The 17479-nt window shown below is 48.3% G+C and overlaps 2 protein-coding genes across 4 annotated transcripts in view; one reads left to right on the plus strand and one right to left on the minus strand.

Annotated features, from left to right (window-relative positions):
- ENO4 (enolase 4) overlaps positions 1 to 12794 on the minus strand; it is a 28734-nt gene extending 15940 nt beyond the window's left edge. Inside the window, exons 1-4 of one of the 3 annotated variants that reach the window (XM_084772845.1) lie at positions 12560 to 12794; positions 10674 to 10802; positions 9555 to 9745; positions 1769 to 1911 (exon numbers count right to left, since the gene is read on the minus strand). In XM_084772845.1, coding sequence (XP_084628971.1) covers positions 1769 to 1911; positions 9555 to 9745; positions 10674 to 10802; positions 12560 to 12724 — 628 coding nt within the window. In that variant the 5' untranslated portion in view covers positions 12725 to 12794. Of the gene's footprint in view, positions 1 to 1768; positions 1936 to 9554; positions 9746 to 10673; positions 10803 to 11825; positions 12150 to 12559 lie in introns of those variants that run through there. The other 2 variants (XM_084772844.1, XM_084772846.1) reach the window with 2 other exon arrangements.
- The window catches only part of HSPA12A (heat shock protein family A (Hsp70) member 12A), a 160690-nt gene continuing 155799 nt past the window's right edge, over positions 12589 to 17479 (plus strand). Inside the window, exon 1 of the mRNA XM_084772839.1 lies at positions 12589 to 12725. Coding sequence (XP_084628965.1) covers positions 12723 to 12725 — 3 coding nt within the window. The 5' untranslated portion in view covers positions 12589 to 12722. The remainder of the gene's footprint in view (positions 12726 to 17479) is intronic.

A 17479-nucleotide genomic window follows, 5' to 3' on the forward strand; every position in this document is an offset into this window, starting at 1 on the left:
CTTTATGTGAGGAGTCGGCGTGGACCTAACACTGAACACGTAGGTCTTCGTGAGTTTCCCTGACTTCCTGTCTCTCTCTAAACCCAAAGCCGTGCTTTGCTCTGTGCTTGCTCACCACCACTAACAAGGCACCAAGCCCAGCAGGCTGCCCAAATCCTCATCCGTGTTTGCTCTGCCAGCTTCCAGGCAGCCTGTCTGTGCACATCAAAGTCCCTCCTATGCATCCAGCCTCCTGCTCTTCCCCAGGGTGACCTCAAGTCCTCAGTGCAGAGAGGATGCACGTGGGTAGCAGTGAGCAGTCCTGTCTCCATCTTTCTCTTCTCTTCCCTTCAGCTCTCAGTTCTGTGAGTCAAAGCAATGCAGATGGCCACTCATCGGTGACCCCTTCCTACTGCTCAGTAGTGTCCACCACATCATCTGGGGAAAGACTGCTCCTACATAATTATTTTGCTTTGGTCCGTTCTGGTCCCCTGTCTGAACCTCAGCAGCAGAAGCCGTGAGATGAAGGATGCTGTTTTCGTGATGTTAGCTCTTTCCTGGTCTATTGTTTTCTTATTTACTGAAATCCACATTTTAACTGGGTGTTCAGATGTGCCTGGGGTCATGTTAGCTACCGCCAATGAGTCCTTAGGGGCATGCTCTGATCCAGCAGATGTACACACAGTCATGCTGCTAGGAGCAGTTCTAGTGTTAACAGACTGGAAGAGCCACCTTTAGCGCTGTTGGAAATGTAAAGCAGAGGACAGATTGAAGCAAAGCTTTTTAAAACAAATGCTAACTGATATATGAGACCAAAACAGTTAAAATATACCTTGTAGGTTAAGGTTCTATGTGCAGTTAAGAATAAGTTCCTCTTTGTCCTGTGTTAAGTCTTTGCAAGTTAAGGTTTCTATTTGTAATTAAGTTTCTGTTTCTTCGATCTGAATGTAAACTGCAAAACATGTTTTTCCCTGACTAGACTAGAGCCCCCAGTCCACGATGTACAGCCTACCTTCCTCCTTCCCTTTCACTGTGTATTTCTAACAGCACGGCCAACTCTCTTGCCCTGTGAGCACCTTATCTCCCTTATAAAAGGGATTTCCAGCTGGGCGGTTGTGGCCCACGCCTTTAATCCAGCACTCAGGAGGCAGAGGCAGGCGGATTGCTGTGAGTTCAAGGCCAGCCTGGTCTACAGAGCGAGTCCAGGACAGCCAAGGCTACACAGAGAGACCCTGTCTCGAAAAAAACCAAAAATAAATAAATATATAAATCAACAAGCAAACAAACAAATAAAAAGGGATTTCCAGAAAACCGCACGGGCTGCTCTCTCAGATCCCAGCTGGTGAGATGACAGCCACCTGCCCAGTCCTGGGTGCACCCCAAACACAGCTTTAGTTGAACAATCTTGGCTTTGATCTTTTCTCCTCATGATTCTCGGCTTAACAGATAGATATGCAAATAGAACTTGCTTCTATTAAAGCAGACTTTTTATTGTGGGGTGCCTCACAGGAACCTTCGAGAAGGGGCAGATCCCTGGCCTCCTCTCCCACCTCCTTTACCTAGTTCCCCCCACAACTGTTTTTAAGGTATTTTGGTCGGTAAGTGCTCACCTATGAATAAGAGCACAGTTGTTTTGTTTCCCAAATAAAAAGAGAGGGTAGGGTGGGGTAAAACCCTGTCTACCTGCAGAGCAGCTTCCGGGGAGGTGAATGGTGCTGCGCACCCCAAAGCCCAGCCTTTCCCTCTTGTGTCTTTGCAACTAACGGTGTCAGCCGTGACAGCCACTCACCTGCCTTCTGCCCTTTCTTTTTGGAGGGAGGTGGAGGAGGTGGTGGAGGAACTGAAGGTGGGGGCACGTGCACTGGCTCCTCTGCGATCCTTTCCAATTCTTTGTTCTCTTTGTCTTCTTGTACTTTATTTTCAAAGAAGACCCTGGATGGCAGGAAACATAGGATTCTACAAAAGGATGTCATGTTTTAGAGCTGACCCTGGTATGTTTCAATAGTATGATTTTTAAGCTAATGAAGAACAAATCAGCTTTAATTTCCAAGGTTAATAAAAAGTAATGATGGTGTCGAAGCCATTTTTCCCCCAGGAATTTAACTCATTTTTCCTGGAAAGCAATGCTCATCATTTAAATTATCTGAGCTCTTTCATACTTTCAAAATAAAATTTGAAGATATAATTTGATTAAGGGTGACTAGATTTTCTTTTTGTATAAATGACACTCAGAAGCCAAACCATTCAAGACTCCTTAGTGAAAACAGTGTTGTAAAGATGTCTTTCCCTTCTCCCTTTACCAAGAGATTTATTTATAAGTGTGTGTATAGCTGGGTGCAGTGGCCCATGTCTGTCATCCCAGCACTAGGGAGACAGAGGCAGGTGGATCTCTGTGAGTTCGAGGACAGCCTGGTCTACACAGAGACAGCCAAGGGTGCACAGAGGAACCCTGTCTCCAAAAAACCAAACACACACACACACACACACACACACACACACACACATTCTCACACACACATTTTCACACACACACTCACACATACACATTCACACACACACACACATTTTCACACACACACTCACACATTCACACACACACACATTCACACACACACACACATTTTCACACACACACTCACACATTCACACACACACACATTCACACACACACACACATTCTCACACACACACTCACACATACACATTCACACACACACATTCTCACACACACACTCACACATACACATTCATACACACACACATTCTCACACACACACTCACACACACATATACACATTCACACACACACTCACACACACACATTCACATACACACACACACATTCTCACACACACACTCACACATACACATTCACACACACGCCCACGAAACCTGTGAACTGCTTCATGTGAGAGCTGGGAATGCAGCTTAGATGCTCTGCAAGAGCAGGGTGAACGCTCCATGTTCCCTTGTTCCTGTTGATGGGGGCAGGTATGCATGACTTACAATGAGCATGTATTTAAAAAAACTTTTGGGAAACCCCTAGTAGACACAACAATGCAACATTTTACCACCTCCCCCACATGCTCGAATAAAAAGACAACAGCTTCCAAAGAGCCCCCTCAAAAAAAAAAACACAAAAATATTCCATAAAAATGTTCCATGAGAATCAGATCAGATTTGCATTAGACTTATTAATAATCCTGTAAAGTTGGTATCAGCTCTGAATGTCCAAGACCAAATTCCCAGCAAAAGGAGATTTATTTGCCTCAAAGAGACAGAGAGCAGGGTTACAGGACAAAGATGGAAGACAGAGGGAGAGGGAGCAGGGCAGTTCGTCCCCTAGGGAGGCAAAGGACTGCCCCTGGGGAGAGAAGACGGACCATGGGCCATAAGAAAATGGCAGTTCATAAAGATAAGAGGGGAAACCCTGTGTTAGGAGAAGGTGTTTAATTTAATAGGGCGTGTTAACTGGATGAGCTGAAGGGGGCTTTTGATTGCTGGACCTTGGTAGTCAGCCTCAGGAGGAGGAAGCGGTCAAATAAAGGCTGCTTTAGAATGCAAGTAAGGGTTTTAAACATGGCGGAGGGAATGGGCGAGAAAGGCAATGCAGGCCAGAGCCACGCTTGCTGTGCTCGGGCTGGCGAGAGTCTCTTCACTCATACCTTTTTGTTTTGTTTTATTATTGGGTTCCTGGGTGTTGGTAAGTTGTTCTCTCAGGCTGCTTCCTGATGATTTTGGGGTATCATCCTCAGGGGAGGCAAGGAAGCTGGGATGTTGGTCAGGGCTGGGAAGACCAGGCTGTCGGGCACTGTCCAGATTCTGCAAGGCCATCTGAGGCTAAGCAGGTGTAGTCTGGGAGGCTGGACCAGGATGTAGATTTTGAGAAAACAGCTGGGGCTGCCACTGGAGCTGCTGGGGCAGTTGGTACTTGATTTGAAAACTGTTGGAACAGGTAGACCAGGAACAGAGGTAATGTTAAGGAGTTTAGAACAAAATATTTTCTTGGATGTACTTTTGAAACTGTTATGTTCATAGTCCTGGTAGATAGGAAGTTGAGTCCAAGGTCCTGGTAGACAGAGTCCCAAGGCCAGGGCAAGGGGAAAATCATATCCGTAGGAACAGGCAGCAGGTGGGAAGTCTTAGGCTGTTGGTTGGCAGGGGTACTTGTCTGGCATCTGTTTGAGAGTTCTTGAGAGGAGCCAGAGGATTTAGATTGGCTGTATAAGGTTAATTGGGGAGCATCTGTTATTTGAAAGCAAGGCCTGGTTGTGCTGGGGAGAATATAATTTCAAAAGCTTTTGTTACGTCAGAATAGTCTTCCCTGGGGTGTTCAGGTGGGTTCGGAAATTGAGATATTTTAGGAACATGATTGGGGAAGCTCTCGGCAAATGGTGGGAGGGACGGTCTCTAACAGGTTTTGGGGGTTGGTGTGAACTGGTTCAGAGAACTTAGCTTTGGTTCCCAAAGTGGGACTTGGATCATCAATGGGACAAGTGGTCAGATGCTGGGTAGAACTGGTGGCTTTTGAAGAAAGGCGCAGAGAGGGTGGTGGGGGGCACTGAAGGAGGTGCCAGTGAGACGAGGAGTTTGTTGGATGACCTTGACCCTAGGCTCGGCCATGAGGGGAGGGGGGAGAGAGAATCAGAGAGATGGCTTGTAACTGCGAGTGTAGCATTTGTTCACTGTTACATGTCTGAGAACGTCTAGACAGTTCATGAATTTAGGGGAGTCAGTTGGTGGTAGATTTGGGGTCACCATTTGGACAGAGAAAAAGTTGGAATGTGAGAAGAGAGATGCTTTTTGTGGGGACTAGGTGAGCATGAGGGAACAGGAGCGAGAAGTCGAGGATGAATACTGATAATGAAGGGGTCAGTTTGATGTGGCCGTCTGACAGGAAGGAGTTGCCAACCATATAAAAGTGTAGGCGGAAGTAGCTAGAGGATCTTCTTGTGTATGAGAAGGATGGCAGGGGGTCTCTGAGAGGGTTTTGATAGGAGTGAAAAAACCTGGAGAACATTACGGCAAAGAGGTAAGTGAGGGTGGGTTGAGGGAAGGACAGATGAGAAAGGTGAGGGATGAGTTCCTGATAAGACAAGCTTAAAGAGACAGAATCTAAGACGGGGGGAGAGATTGGACTCCTCTGTAAGGTAGGCCTTGAGGGAGAGACTGGTGGTCATAGATGGTGAGGGAGGAATCAATAGATTGTGAGAGGGGAATCCCAGAGTTTGCTTTTTAGATTTAGAGATCAGTGGACAAGGAGGCCAGCTCCAGAAGGTGCTGTCTAGAGTTTTGGAGAGGTTGGCCACAGGGGTAAAGGTCAGTCTTAGGAAATGCTTATGTGCGTTGGAAGTGTAAGGATAGAAAGGTTAGCATAGATCTGGGGGGCAGAGGCCCAGAGTAGAAAGGAGAACCTTTAAGAAGTCATTTGTGGGGCTGGAGAGATGGCTCAGTGGTTAAGAACACTGCCTGCTCTTCCAAAGGACCCAGGTTCAATTCCCAGCACCCACATGGCAGCTCACAACTGTCTGTAACCCCAAGATCTGACACTCCCACACCAAGACATAAATTAAAATTAAATAAAATATAAAAAAATAAAATAAAAAATAAAATCTTTAAAAAAAAAAAAGAAAGAAAGAAAGCATTTGTGGGTGGGAGGAAGGAGGAGGTCCAGCGCTGGCCTGGTGTAGGGAATGCGTCAGGAGTGAGAACTTAGGCATTTAGGCGTGGAGGAAATTGGCTATGACAACAGAGATAAAAAGCAGAGAAGGGCAAGGTGATCTAAAGTGAGGTGCTTATGGACTTGGGGAGAGAGAGAATTTAAGATAGGTGATTTGGGGACCTGAGCGCTAGAAGGTGAGATCTGGTAACTTTTGGAACTGAGGAAATTGAGGAGCAAGGCGGTGCATTAGATTGGCTACCAGAGAGGAAAGGACTGCAAAGGAGGAGGAGGTTATTCATATACTGCAGCAAGTGGGAGGAAAGAGGGAGAAAGCAGGCTAGGTCTGTAGCAAGTGCTCGGCCTAAAAGGTGGGAACCGCCTGATTCCCCGGGGAAGGCCAGTCCAGGCCGGCTGCAGTTGGTGAGTATTAGGATCCATCTATGGGGAGCGAAAGGCTCTTGGAAGCGCACCTCATGGGTATTGAGAAGAAAGTGTCTTCACGATTTAGGACTGGAAATAGTGTTGTCAGGGAAAACGGAGAGGACAGCCCAAGGGTGAGAGACTTAAGGGCGTACAGGAATAAAGGCAGGGTTAGTGGAGCAAAGGCCCTGGGCTAGGTGGAAGGTTCTGTTACGGTTTTGACTGTTAATATGGGAGTGTTGTAGAGTGAAAGGGTGAGGCACAGAAACAATGGGCTTGAGTCCTAGGCAGAGGATGGTTAAGGGTTAGGGAGCATTAGGGTGCTTATGATAGAGAGGTGTTTGTGATGTGCAGCAAGGTAAGGAGAAGTGGGACCCCACACAATGGGGTTGATGTAGCGGGCAAGGCTTCTGAAGAACTGAAGGAGCCTCATCAGGACAGAAAATTCTATACTCAGCCAAAGCCTCAACCACGAGGGCAAAGTGCTGACGCTTCAGGAAAGAGTTCAAAAACGCTGCATCCCTCATCCCTTTCTCATCCTTTCCAAAAGATCTCGTCCTCTCTCCCTCTTCCTCCTCCTTCTCCCCCCTCTCTCCTTCGCTCTCTCTTGCTCCCTCCTTCCTCCTTCCCTCCTTTTCTGTCTCTGTCTTTCTCTTTCCCACTCTTTCTCCCTCTCCCTCTATCAATCTCTCTTCTATGGGGGAAAAGAGAGACAGAGAGGGAGGGAGGGAAGGAAGGAAGGAGGAAGGAAGGGATGGGGAGAGAGAGAGAGAGAGAGAGAGAGAGAGAGAGAGAGAGAGAGAGAGAGAGAGAGATCAATAAAAATAATTCAAAAACAGAAGAATATGAAATTAGCCCAGATAGAAGGTTTGGGGGACAAACTCCAGAAGAACAAACAAAGTAGAAGCTGTGGCCAAAAAGCAAAAGTAAGGGTGTCTCATTTAAATTTAAGAAGAAGAAGAAGAAGAAGAAGAAGAAGAAGAAGAAGAAGAAGAAGAAGAAGAAGAAGAAGAAGAAGAAGAAGGAGAAAATTCAAGGCCCCCTCCCCAAGGTCATCATCCAACTCTGAGGCAAAACAAAACAAAAGCCCCCAGCATGACATTGCTTACAGCAGAGTGATAAACTTAAGAGGCTGCAGTTGCCTTTGCCTGGCCGAGGGAGCTGAAGTCTCTCCCCAAAGGAAAGGTGACCCTAACCCTTTACCTAGTGTGTCAGTGAAGGAGGGTTACTCAACCCTGCTGGCTCTCTGAGTTAACCAAGCTCCATCCTGGGCTGCAGGAGGCCTGCACCTTGGTTGTGGCTGGAGGACAGTGTAAGCAGCGGCCACTGAGTCCGCAGGACAGGGTTGAGAGCGCCATGGTGGCCTCAAACAGGGGGAGGACATTTCTCTGGATTTGTGACCTGATCATTATCCTAAGAACATTCTTTGATGAACCCAGGGGAGTTCTGTGCAGCAGAAACCCTTGTCCCTTACAGGGGGAGAGTGCAGTAGCAGGACTTTCAGAGAAAACCAGACTTCGGGGAACTCTTGCTGTTTAAACTCTGTCTCCCCAGTCTGCAGTCCAGCGAGCTTCTTCATCTGTGGGTGACAACTACCCATGGGGTCACGTAAACAAATGCTGAAGGATGCCAAGTATTTGATAACTGCAAAAGATTTCTGAACATGCTATGACTGAGAATTATTCCAAATCAAACACATAATGGATTTGAAGTGTTTGGGGCAGTACTTGCTCACCCACGTACATCGTGTGACTTTGGGTTCCAACACATGTGTATATTCTGCGATGTCACGCCACACAACACCAATGATGCAGCCTGAAATAACCTCAGATTGAAGACTAGTGTACATTTGAAATCGTAGTGTTTTCTTGTATATAAAAGCTTCCTGAACTTACAGAAACATCATGGTTTAGTTATGCAAAACGAAAACGTTTACTATCTTCCCCAGCAGGGAAACATAGAATCCGTGTGTCTTTGTGCTGCACTGTTAGAATGTTTGATTTTTTAAATGAGTTGCTGACTTGAGTTTCAGAAACAGCTATCCAATGAGGAGGCTGAGGAGGTGTTCAGCACTTAGGAAAAGAGCGCTGCTCTTGTAGAGGGACCCAAGAGAGGCCGAATGACCCTTTCGCAGGGCTCACTGAAAACTCCCAGAAAACGCAGATGCAGTTCGTAACAGTACCAACATTACAGTTATGAAGTAGCAAGGAAAATAAATTTATGGTTGGGGTGAGGAACTGTATTAAAGCGTGAGGAAGGCTGAGGACACTTACCTACCCGGTGGCACACAGCCATCTACAGCTCCAATTCTAGGAGGTTGGAGGCCCTTCTCTGCTCCCTTTGGCTGCAAGGCATACATGTAGTACAAATACATATATGGAGGCCAAAAATTCATATACATAAAAGAAAATGAATAAATCTTTAAAAGATTTTTAAAGTCAAAAATGTTAATGAATTTCAGCTTGGTACTAAGGCAGAGTTGTCCAACGATTTCTGATGTGGTTATAAACATAATTCTGGTGTTTGAACTGTGCGTTCTGTGAATTTATACAAAACAGTATTCTCAGCTTTGACTATTATAAAATCAAATATTGATCAGCTCTGGGGCTGGCAAAATGGCTCAGCAGGCAAAAGCACTTGTGTCCAAGCCTTGCAGCCTGAGTTTGACCCTTGAAACTCAACATGGAGGAAGGAAATGTGCTGCTGTGGCACATGTGGTGTGTGCGCGCGCGCACACACACACACACACACACACACACACACACACACACACACACCCCTACTCATGCATACAAAATGAATAAATAAATAAAAATATTGATGAACTCCAAAGAAAGTTGAAGGTTGTCTGTTTCTTGCAGTATCAAACATTCAGCCAAGATTCCATTCGAAATGTAAAAAGCACATGCAACTCATTAGTGTGCAAATTTGCTTTAGTCTTTAAATGAACGGTAAAATTATATACCAAAGAACCATGGTTACTAGTAGATGTTTGATTTGCATACCAAGTTTACATATCTGTGCATGGAAGTCTCTCAGGGTGGGGAGGCAGCAGAGCCAGCATTGGCCATGCAAACACCAAGAGCCTAGGGCCAGTTCTCCAGCACCCATGTGAGAAGCCAGGCGTGGGGAGGCATGCTCCAGCACCCATGTAAGAAGCCAGGCGTGGGGAGGCATGCTCCTGAGCTTAGCACTGGGCAGTCAGAGACAAAGGTGCTCACTGGCAAGCCAGTCTGGCTGAACTGATGAGCTCCAGGTTAAAGCAGGACCCCTTGCCTCAAAACACAAGGTAGAGGGTGGCTAAGGAAGACAGCACATGTTCAGCTCTGGCCTTTACAAGCGTGTGCAATTTTACATTTCTCCGGTAAAACAGGGCTGTGAGTGGCACATGTCTAAGAAACACTGCTCCCCCGAGCCTTCTGTTGGCAGGAGCAACACCGAGACAAGGACTCGATTACAGCCAGCTGTTAGGATTTTGCAGTGGCAGCTGTACCTGAGCCTCTGGTCCACCTCTGCCTGGTTGGAGGGGACCACACCCCACAGCTCCTCTGTGATGGACCCGTTGACCCACTGCACAGCTGTGCTCACTGCCAGGTCCCTCTCCACCTCCTCTGCATCTACCACTTCTGGCGGAGCGTTCTCCAGGACTTCAAAGTGAGCAGGGATCACCGCGGAACAGATGTACTGGCAAGGACACAAACATGTTCCACATTTCCTCTAGGTCTCCCAGAAGATACAGAATTGAATTAATCTCACATTTAACGTTAATGGTATTTTTATCACCAACTTCAAGGGGGAAACAACACATTTTTTTCACTTACTAGCTTACCTGTTGAAACATTGAAGCAATTTGACTTCATGAAACATTTCAGACGACTTCTTGTTAAAATACTGGTATAAACTCCCCACACTGAGCTTCCCTATCACTGCCTTTGTGAGGAAACAACTACAGACTCAATCTTAATTATTCTCCTCTCAGAGACTGTGACGATTTTATGTGTAACAAGTAGGTAACAACATGAATTAAACTGTTACATTGTTTTTAATTTTTAAATTTATTTTTGTTTTCCAGAAATAGAGTCTCATGCAGCCCAGGCTAGCCTTGAACTCACTATGTATGACAGAAGACAGCAGCCTTGAACTCCTGATCCTCTTGCCCCCCACCTTCCAAGTGCTGGGATTACAGGCGTGTACCACCACATCCCGCTATTAAGATTATCTAAATACATTGTTTTCTTTACTTAAATAGTTAACTCTACATATCTCAAACACATAAACCCAAACATAGATGTAAAGAATGCATTGCATCATAGTATCAAATTTTTAAAGGTATTTTTGTCTCATTTCCTTTCTCCCCTGGGATTGCTTTTGGGTCAGCACATCGTGTCTTTTATCAAAGTCACACTGAAACATAAAGCATGCTGCATTGTTGGTTGTATGGCCCAACCTTTTATGAATACTTACGAATAAACAGCATGTGTACATATATATATGATATATATATCATAAATATTGAATTTCAAAACATTGTTTCTGCAATATTGATAATTCTTGCTAACGAGTACAGAAATGAGCAGGACACATTAAAGAACAAATTTAAGCTGCCTCCTACCTTGGGGAAATTTTGAATGGTGCAGGAGATTTCCACCTGCAGAGTTGGGAGTCCCAGTCCATCCAGTATGACTCTCCCCATTACCTTGCATATGGAGGGAGGCTTTGCAAGTTTAGAAAAGTAGTTTGCCTTCAACAGGTACAAAACAAAAATCAGAGAACTACATTGAGTTTATCTTACAAGGCCAGGCACATCGGCTATCCTACAAAACCTCTCCCCCAAGGGTCCTGCCTGGATCTAGGTTAGCCCCACACCTCTGCCCATGCTGAGTCTCCACATAAAGGGCAGTGTATTGTATTCTGACCTCTCTCGGCAGGAAGACAGAGACCTAGATACAGGGCTTTCTATGGCAAGTCAACCAACTCCCTGCTGCTTCTTCCCAAGTTATGGGAGCCATTGGTCTCCACAACATTGTGATGCCTTCAGATTTAAGAAATATAAAGGGGGATTTTGTTTTAATCCCACCCTCAATCCCAGGCAGTTACCTGGCTTTTTAACAGTGAAGTCAAAGTACAAGGACAGTGTCACCTGACTGCCATCAGCTGGCTCATAATGCTACCCAACTCATAGGGGCCTCTCGGAAATCTTAGTCATTGCAATTTTGTTTAAGTGGCAGAGCACAAGCCATTTGGAGGGGATCCAGACCACTATGGGCGGTGCCAGCCCTAGGCAGGTGGACCAGGGTGGTATAAGAAGGCAGACTGAGTAAACAGCATTCCTCCGCGCCCTCTGCTTCCTACCCAGACTTCCCTCTGTGATGTACTTGACCTGGAAATGTGAGCCAAATAAGCCATTTGCTCCCTAAGTTGCTTGTGGTCACAATGATGCAGGAAAGCAATAAAAAGCAAAGTAGGGCCATCCCTAACTAAGGTACAGGAGTTCCCAGAGAGCTGTACAAACCAGTGCCTGGGTGCTTCACAGACTGGGGAGAAACACTGCCAGACAGGGCTAGGTGTCCTTTTAAAATTGAGACTGGACGTTAACAGCTCCTTTAGCAAGAGACAATAGGGATTGAAATCCTTATCAGGCCTTCACTCACCCATCCCACAGCGGTTTTAAGTGTCAGGATTGCTCAGTGTTCCCGGGGAGGGGTGGGGTGGGGGTGAATCACTTAAATCCATTAGAGGAGGGAGATTGGGTTTTTGTTTTCACCTTGTAGTTTCTAGAGTCTGAGGTAACAAAGAGTGATGGCCCAGGTACCTTCCCACAGGATAACTCTGAGGCACAGCAGCGGCCCAACAACTCAAAGGATTACAGTAGGAGGCCCTGGCCCTAGGAGAGCTCAAGGACGCCTAGTCCACAGCCAAGAGGGAAGCGCCTCCAAGTGAAACCAGCGTGAAGCTGAGCACCCAACCAAGGCAAGGCGCATGAAGCTTTGCAAACCCAGGTGGCTTAGGCTTGGAATCTGGGAAGTCTGTTGGCAGTGGAAGCCAGTGGACCGAGGCCTCCTCGGGGTGGGCTGGGACGGCGGTCCAGCCTGGATGCCCGCCCAGCCTGGATGCCCGCCCGCAGGTGAGTTCGGCATCAGGTGTGTGTTTTAGAAAAGCCAAGGCAGGGCTGGAGAGATGGCTCAGCCGTTAAAGGCTAGGTTAACAACCAAAAATAGAAAAGCCAAGGCAGGCGGGCTCCTGGAATAGCAAAGAGCCGCGCCAGGCTTCCGAGCTACAGAGCCAGCCACTCGTTTCTGCGCCTCAACTTTTGGTCCCTCCGGGGTCCCGGCTGCGGTCACTGGGCGCTGGGCTGAGTCCTCGATCCCATCCAACCCCCGACCCCACTCCACCCCACCCCCCGCCCGAGCGCGCAGGCGCGACTTCAAGGCGCAGGCGCAGCGCGCTGCCGCAGCGTGGGCAGGGAGGGAGGAGGGAGCTCTCCCCGCTGGTCCCTACCAGGTGCCCGTAGACGTCGGCGGGCTGGAGGTAGAAGGTGGAGTTGAGCAGCTCCTCCAGCCTGCGCGGGACCTCGTTCTCCTGGTAGTACGCCATCGCCTGCTGCTTCAGCTTCTGCAGGTCCCTAGTGATCCCGCAGCTTCGGCCGCTACCTTCTTCTCCCATGGTAGGAGACTTTAGTTCTACAGTGGGGTTTCTCCAGGGGGCCCGGCCAGCGAGCGTCCTTTTGTCGCTAGGCAACGCAACGAGATCCGGACCCCTAGATCTCGCGAGGCTTCCCGCCCTCCGTGGAAGGAACCTCTGGTTTTGCGTCCCGGGATCCACTGCTGTCCAGTCGGTAGCTTCGTCTCTGGTCTGCGCCTCGTTCTCAGTGCTCTTTCAGCCTCGTTCGTCATTGTCCCTCTGACCGTTTTCCGGACGGGGAAACATTTGAGTTCGTTTTGCAGAAGTTGGGGAGCGGTACCCGCTACTTGCAGCTGTGAGCGGGCGCTCCCCACTCTTCCAGTTACAAGGGATGCAAGAGCCCGGGGTGCCCTTCCTGAGAGCTGTGGAGGTCCCAGGAATGCATCCATTCCAACCCACGCAGTGTGCTTGCTGCACGGCTCGTGGTGCTCGGTCTCTCAGAAACAGCTTTGCACACCCTTGGGGGCAGACTACTGAGGGTGAAATCCAGTGTAGGCAGAGAGGGTAAGGACGGGTAGACGGTGACGCAGAAGCAGCGCTTGAGAAGGTCCTTGGGTCTTGGTCTCTGCAGAGGGCTCCCTGTATGGTGTGACAGTCAGGTGTCAGGCGCAATGGTCGAACTTCTTACTATGTTCTAGATGCTTGGATGGTGCAGGAGTGGGCCGAGACGGCAGGGTGTTCTCGTTTCTCTGTTGCCTGTTTTATGTTCCCAACAGAAAGCAGGATGCTTAAAAGTCTGTGCCTTCATTGCTCACCCGGAAAAGGTAGTCTTACCTGCTCAGGTCTGCTTGACAGTCACTTAAAATAACACTGAGAGAGAAGCAGCATTGGGGAACAGTTGTTTTCCATAGAGTGTGCTGTTGGATGTGGGTGAATAAAATACCTGTTTCTGTAAGTACTGTTACATAACCCAGACCTACTCCTCCCCGCTCTGGACTCCCCAGGCATGTGTGTGTGTGTGTGTGTGTGTGTGTGTGTGTGTGTGTGTGTGTGTGTTTCCTTCCTTCTGTGTCTCTTTGAGCACGGTTCCCTCTATGTGGTGTGATGGATCATCATCCTCTTGGTTGGCTGCAAGTCCTTTGATGGTGGAAGCAGGGGATGCGTCATCCATCTTCCTGTCCATCCTGGGATGTGTAGGTTGAGTCCTGTATCCTAAGGAAAGCTGCACTTTGCATTCTCGCCCCCAGCAGCCTGTTCCTTTTTTTCCCTGAACTTCTTGCCCACTTGAATCCTGGACCACAAATCTCAGCCCTCTTCCCTTGGGCCTGACCCACTGGAGTTTCTTCTTTCCTTTCTTCCTGTGTGCAGCATGGATCTCTGGGCCTGCTACCTGGATGCACTCACTATATCTGAACTATATCTCCGGACCTTGTTTGAAAAAATTTCCGCCCTGTCTTATGTATCCTAGGATGTCCTCAGACTGGCTGTGTAGTATATGGTGACCTTGACCTCTTCTGGTCCTCCTGCCTCTGCCTCCTGAGTTCTGGAATTGCACACCGAGTCCTCATGCCAGGCAAATGCAGTGCTGGGGGTGAGGCCCAGGTCATCATCCTGAAAGGCAGGCACTCTAGCCGCTAAGCGACACCCTCAGCCTGTGTTTCATGAGAGACTGGGACCACTATGTAATGGGTTCTTCCCTCTCTTACCCACTGGCTTCTGTGTTGCATGGGGACAGGGTTCATGCGTCTCGCTGGATACTGGGTCCACATCGTCAGCACACTCCCTGATAGATGAGGTGTCCAGTAAGTAGTTAGTGTACGAGTGAATGGGTATTGGACATGATAAATTGCAAATCAACACTTCCCTGACACATGCTTTCGGGTTAGGTGAAGAGTAAGTTCCCCATTTCAGAAATGAGAAACAGGGATGGACATTTGGCCTGTAGAGAGATTGTTAAAGGATCAGAACACTCTGCAAGAGGGGGGCATTTCCAGAAATGTAAGATGAGCAAGGTAGAAGTGCTTGGCTGGCTACAGTGGCAGGAACGATGCGTGTTTGGTTTCTACAGGAAGCAGTAAATCCGAGCAGAGATGACGTAGAAAGACCAAGTGGTATAAAGCTGGGGCAAGATAGAAAGAATGTCAAGAAAGGATGGGGTTAGGCCTAGGGGGTAGGATGGAGGTTGGGGAGCCAAGAGGACTTGAGGGTAGTGTAGCGTTCTCTTGAGAGTTGCAAAGACTAGGATACACACGTGGCCTGACCTAGTGGGACACGTGCACTGGGTTATACACCTGCTGGCCTCAAGTTCAGGTGCCCCAGAGGAAAAGGAAAGGCTGAGGACACAGACACCAGATGTCTTCATAGGAAAGCAACTTAAGTGATGGAGATGTTGGTGGAGGGAAATGGGGACAGAGTCCTCTCGGAATTGGAGCTGAGCTGTACGAGGACTGGATTGAGGACACGGGAGGAGGGCAGGAGCTATAAGAGGAAACAGAGAAACAAGCCTAGAGCAACCAAAGGAAGCTCCCAGTCCCAGGGGCGAGGGCGGAGACAGTCGGTACTGTGTCAGGTGTGCCGTGCCCGCGCACAGGACGGCCTGAAAGGATGCACTCCAGGACGCCCGTCAGTCATGCTGGCCTCAGACGGTGGGGTCGCGGGAAGCTTTTCTTCTTATGTATTAGTACTTTTCTTTAAACGAGTCCCCGTTATGACTGAAAACTGCAACATGTTAGAGGGAAGCGTGGACCTCTAGGAAGGGGTCATTAGCAACTGAGCTGTTGCCTTACAGACTCTTCATCTTCTCTAACATGAAACTGTGTGGCACCAAAGAAGCCTAAGTCCCCGTCTCTGCTGTTCGGTCGACAGGGATCTCTTGACCGTTGGCCTTGTGCTGGGTACTGCCCCAGGGCACTGACGTTAAGCAGCTCACTGCACCCCTGATCCTGAGTCATCAGTACACTGAAACCAGTACACTCAGCAATCTCTCCGCTCTAGACTGGTAATACCCTATTAGTGCACGGCCAGAGATTGTTCATGAGTAACCCCGACCTCATTTTCCAAAAACATTAGGGACATTGGGGGTTTTACTGTAAAATACATCCAGCTGTATGAGAATTGTTCACAGACTTCGCAGAGTCCTTCTTCTCATGTCTTGGAGATTCTGTTAGTTCCATTTCTGCTGAGACTAAATGTCCGAGACTCTTCAACAGCATCAGTGCGTGAAAGGAGCTGGTTAGGAGGCTCGTCCTAAAAATAGCAACGCCAGAGAGTTGGGGATGGGAGAGGAGAGATGGTACGGAGAGCAGGAGGGGCTCAGACTGTGGAAGTGCCTGGCGCCTGCGCGTGGAGAGGGCGTGGGTCTGCGTGTACTCACTCTTTAGAAAGATGGCGTAGTGCTCAAGAGGGCGCACACACCAGCCTGTCAGTGTCACAGAGCTCTGCACGCCCGCCGAGTGCGAGGCAAGCGCAGTGTTGAAGTGAGAGCCCTTCGTTGGAATCCAGATTTGCCTCTCAGTGCACAGAGAGGTCTGGATTGACGGGCTTCTCTGGCCCCTCCTACTGCAAAGGCCCCTTCTATTGATAGTGGCAGCAGTGGAGTGTAAGCCACCACTCGGCCCCTCTGTCTGCACAGCCACGCCTCTTCTCTTGGGTGTGCTTAGGACTGAGAGCTCCTTGTATAGAGTTCATGGGCCTCCTGGCAGTCTTGGTTGGGAACCAAGCTGTTTCCCTCCCAGACCTTTTCTACTCTACATTTGTGATTCCAGAGAAAATATCCTGGGTGCATCCGATTGTTTCAGCCTGCTAGTTGGAGGCCCTTCATGGAAGAAATGAACCGTTCTTCAGTTTGCATTTCAAAAAGAAATCTCTAACCCGTGTCAGTCATTGCATAAATGGATGAGGATGAAGACAAATGTTTTTTTTCCTCACCCCTCTCCAGCACCTATGTTTAGATTGGAAGCTATGTGCCTCGACTTTAATGCTGAGAAGTGGTTGTTTAGACGTTAGCGGGGTTGCTGTTGTTACTTCTTCTTTCCCGCCTTTGATTTTCCTTCGTTGAGGATCATTTTCGCAGGGAACTCAGGAACACGACTGCAGGTGCTTTTAACCACACACTCCTAGAAACCAGGGGCAGGAAGAATGGGAAGTGGGAGAGGGCTTTACTCACCTTCCTCCCCTAGTAATTGCCAAACTGGTGGTAAACAGTTGACTAGTAAATACTGCTTTTTACACTTTTTAAATCTACCAGTGCCCCCTGGCAGTAGTCACAATGACCGAACTCCCAGCAGCTGCTGCCTTTGGCTTCCTCCTCTCACAGGTCTGAACCCTTACAGGCAGCATCCCTCTTGGGTGATGGGCCAGAGTTCTCACCGCTCCTCAAGACAGGAATGCAGTCTGAACCAGAGTCTTGCTGACTCTATTCCTGTCATGTACCATCTCCATTGTCACAGATTCTGTTCTCTCATGCTAGCTCTTGCTGGCCAGTGGTGGCCCCTCCATGGCACAGACAGTTGAGTGTCTCGCACTGAGGTCTCCTAAGAGTTGGGGTAAATCACTTGGTTCTCTCGATGACTAGTTCCTAGTGTGACTGTGGCACTCGCGCTACCATGGGCTCCGTTGGACTAGCTTCTACTTACCTGGGTACAATCAGAATGTAAACACCCCAAAGAAGCCCGCTGTCTTTTTAAGTCACCACTCCCTTCCCCGGGCCTATTTAAATCACACTCCTGCATAAGTATTGGGCTCGTGCAGGAGTGTTTTTAAGATATTAAATTACAGCCAAGGTTAATAACCACCGCT

Source organism: Acomys minous (assembly GCF_964271855.1).
Source record: "Acomys minous genome assembly, chromosome: 2".
NCBI classification, from domain to species: domain Eukaryota; kingdom Metazoa; phylum Chordata; class Mammalia; order Rodentia; family Muridae; genus Acomys; species Acomys minous.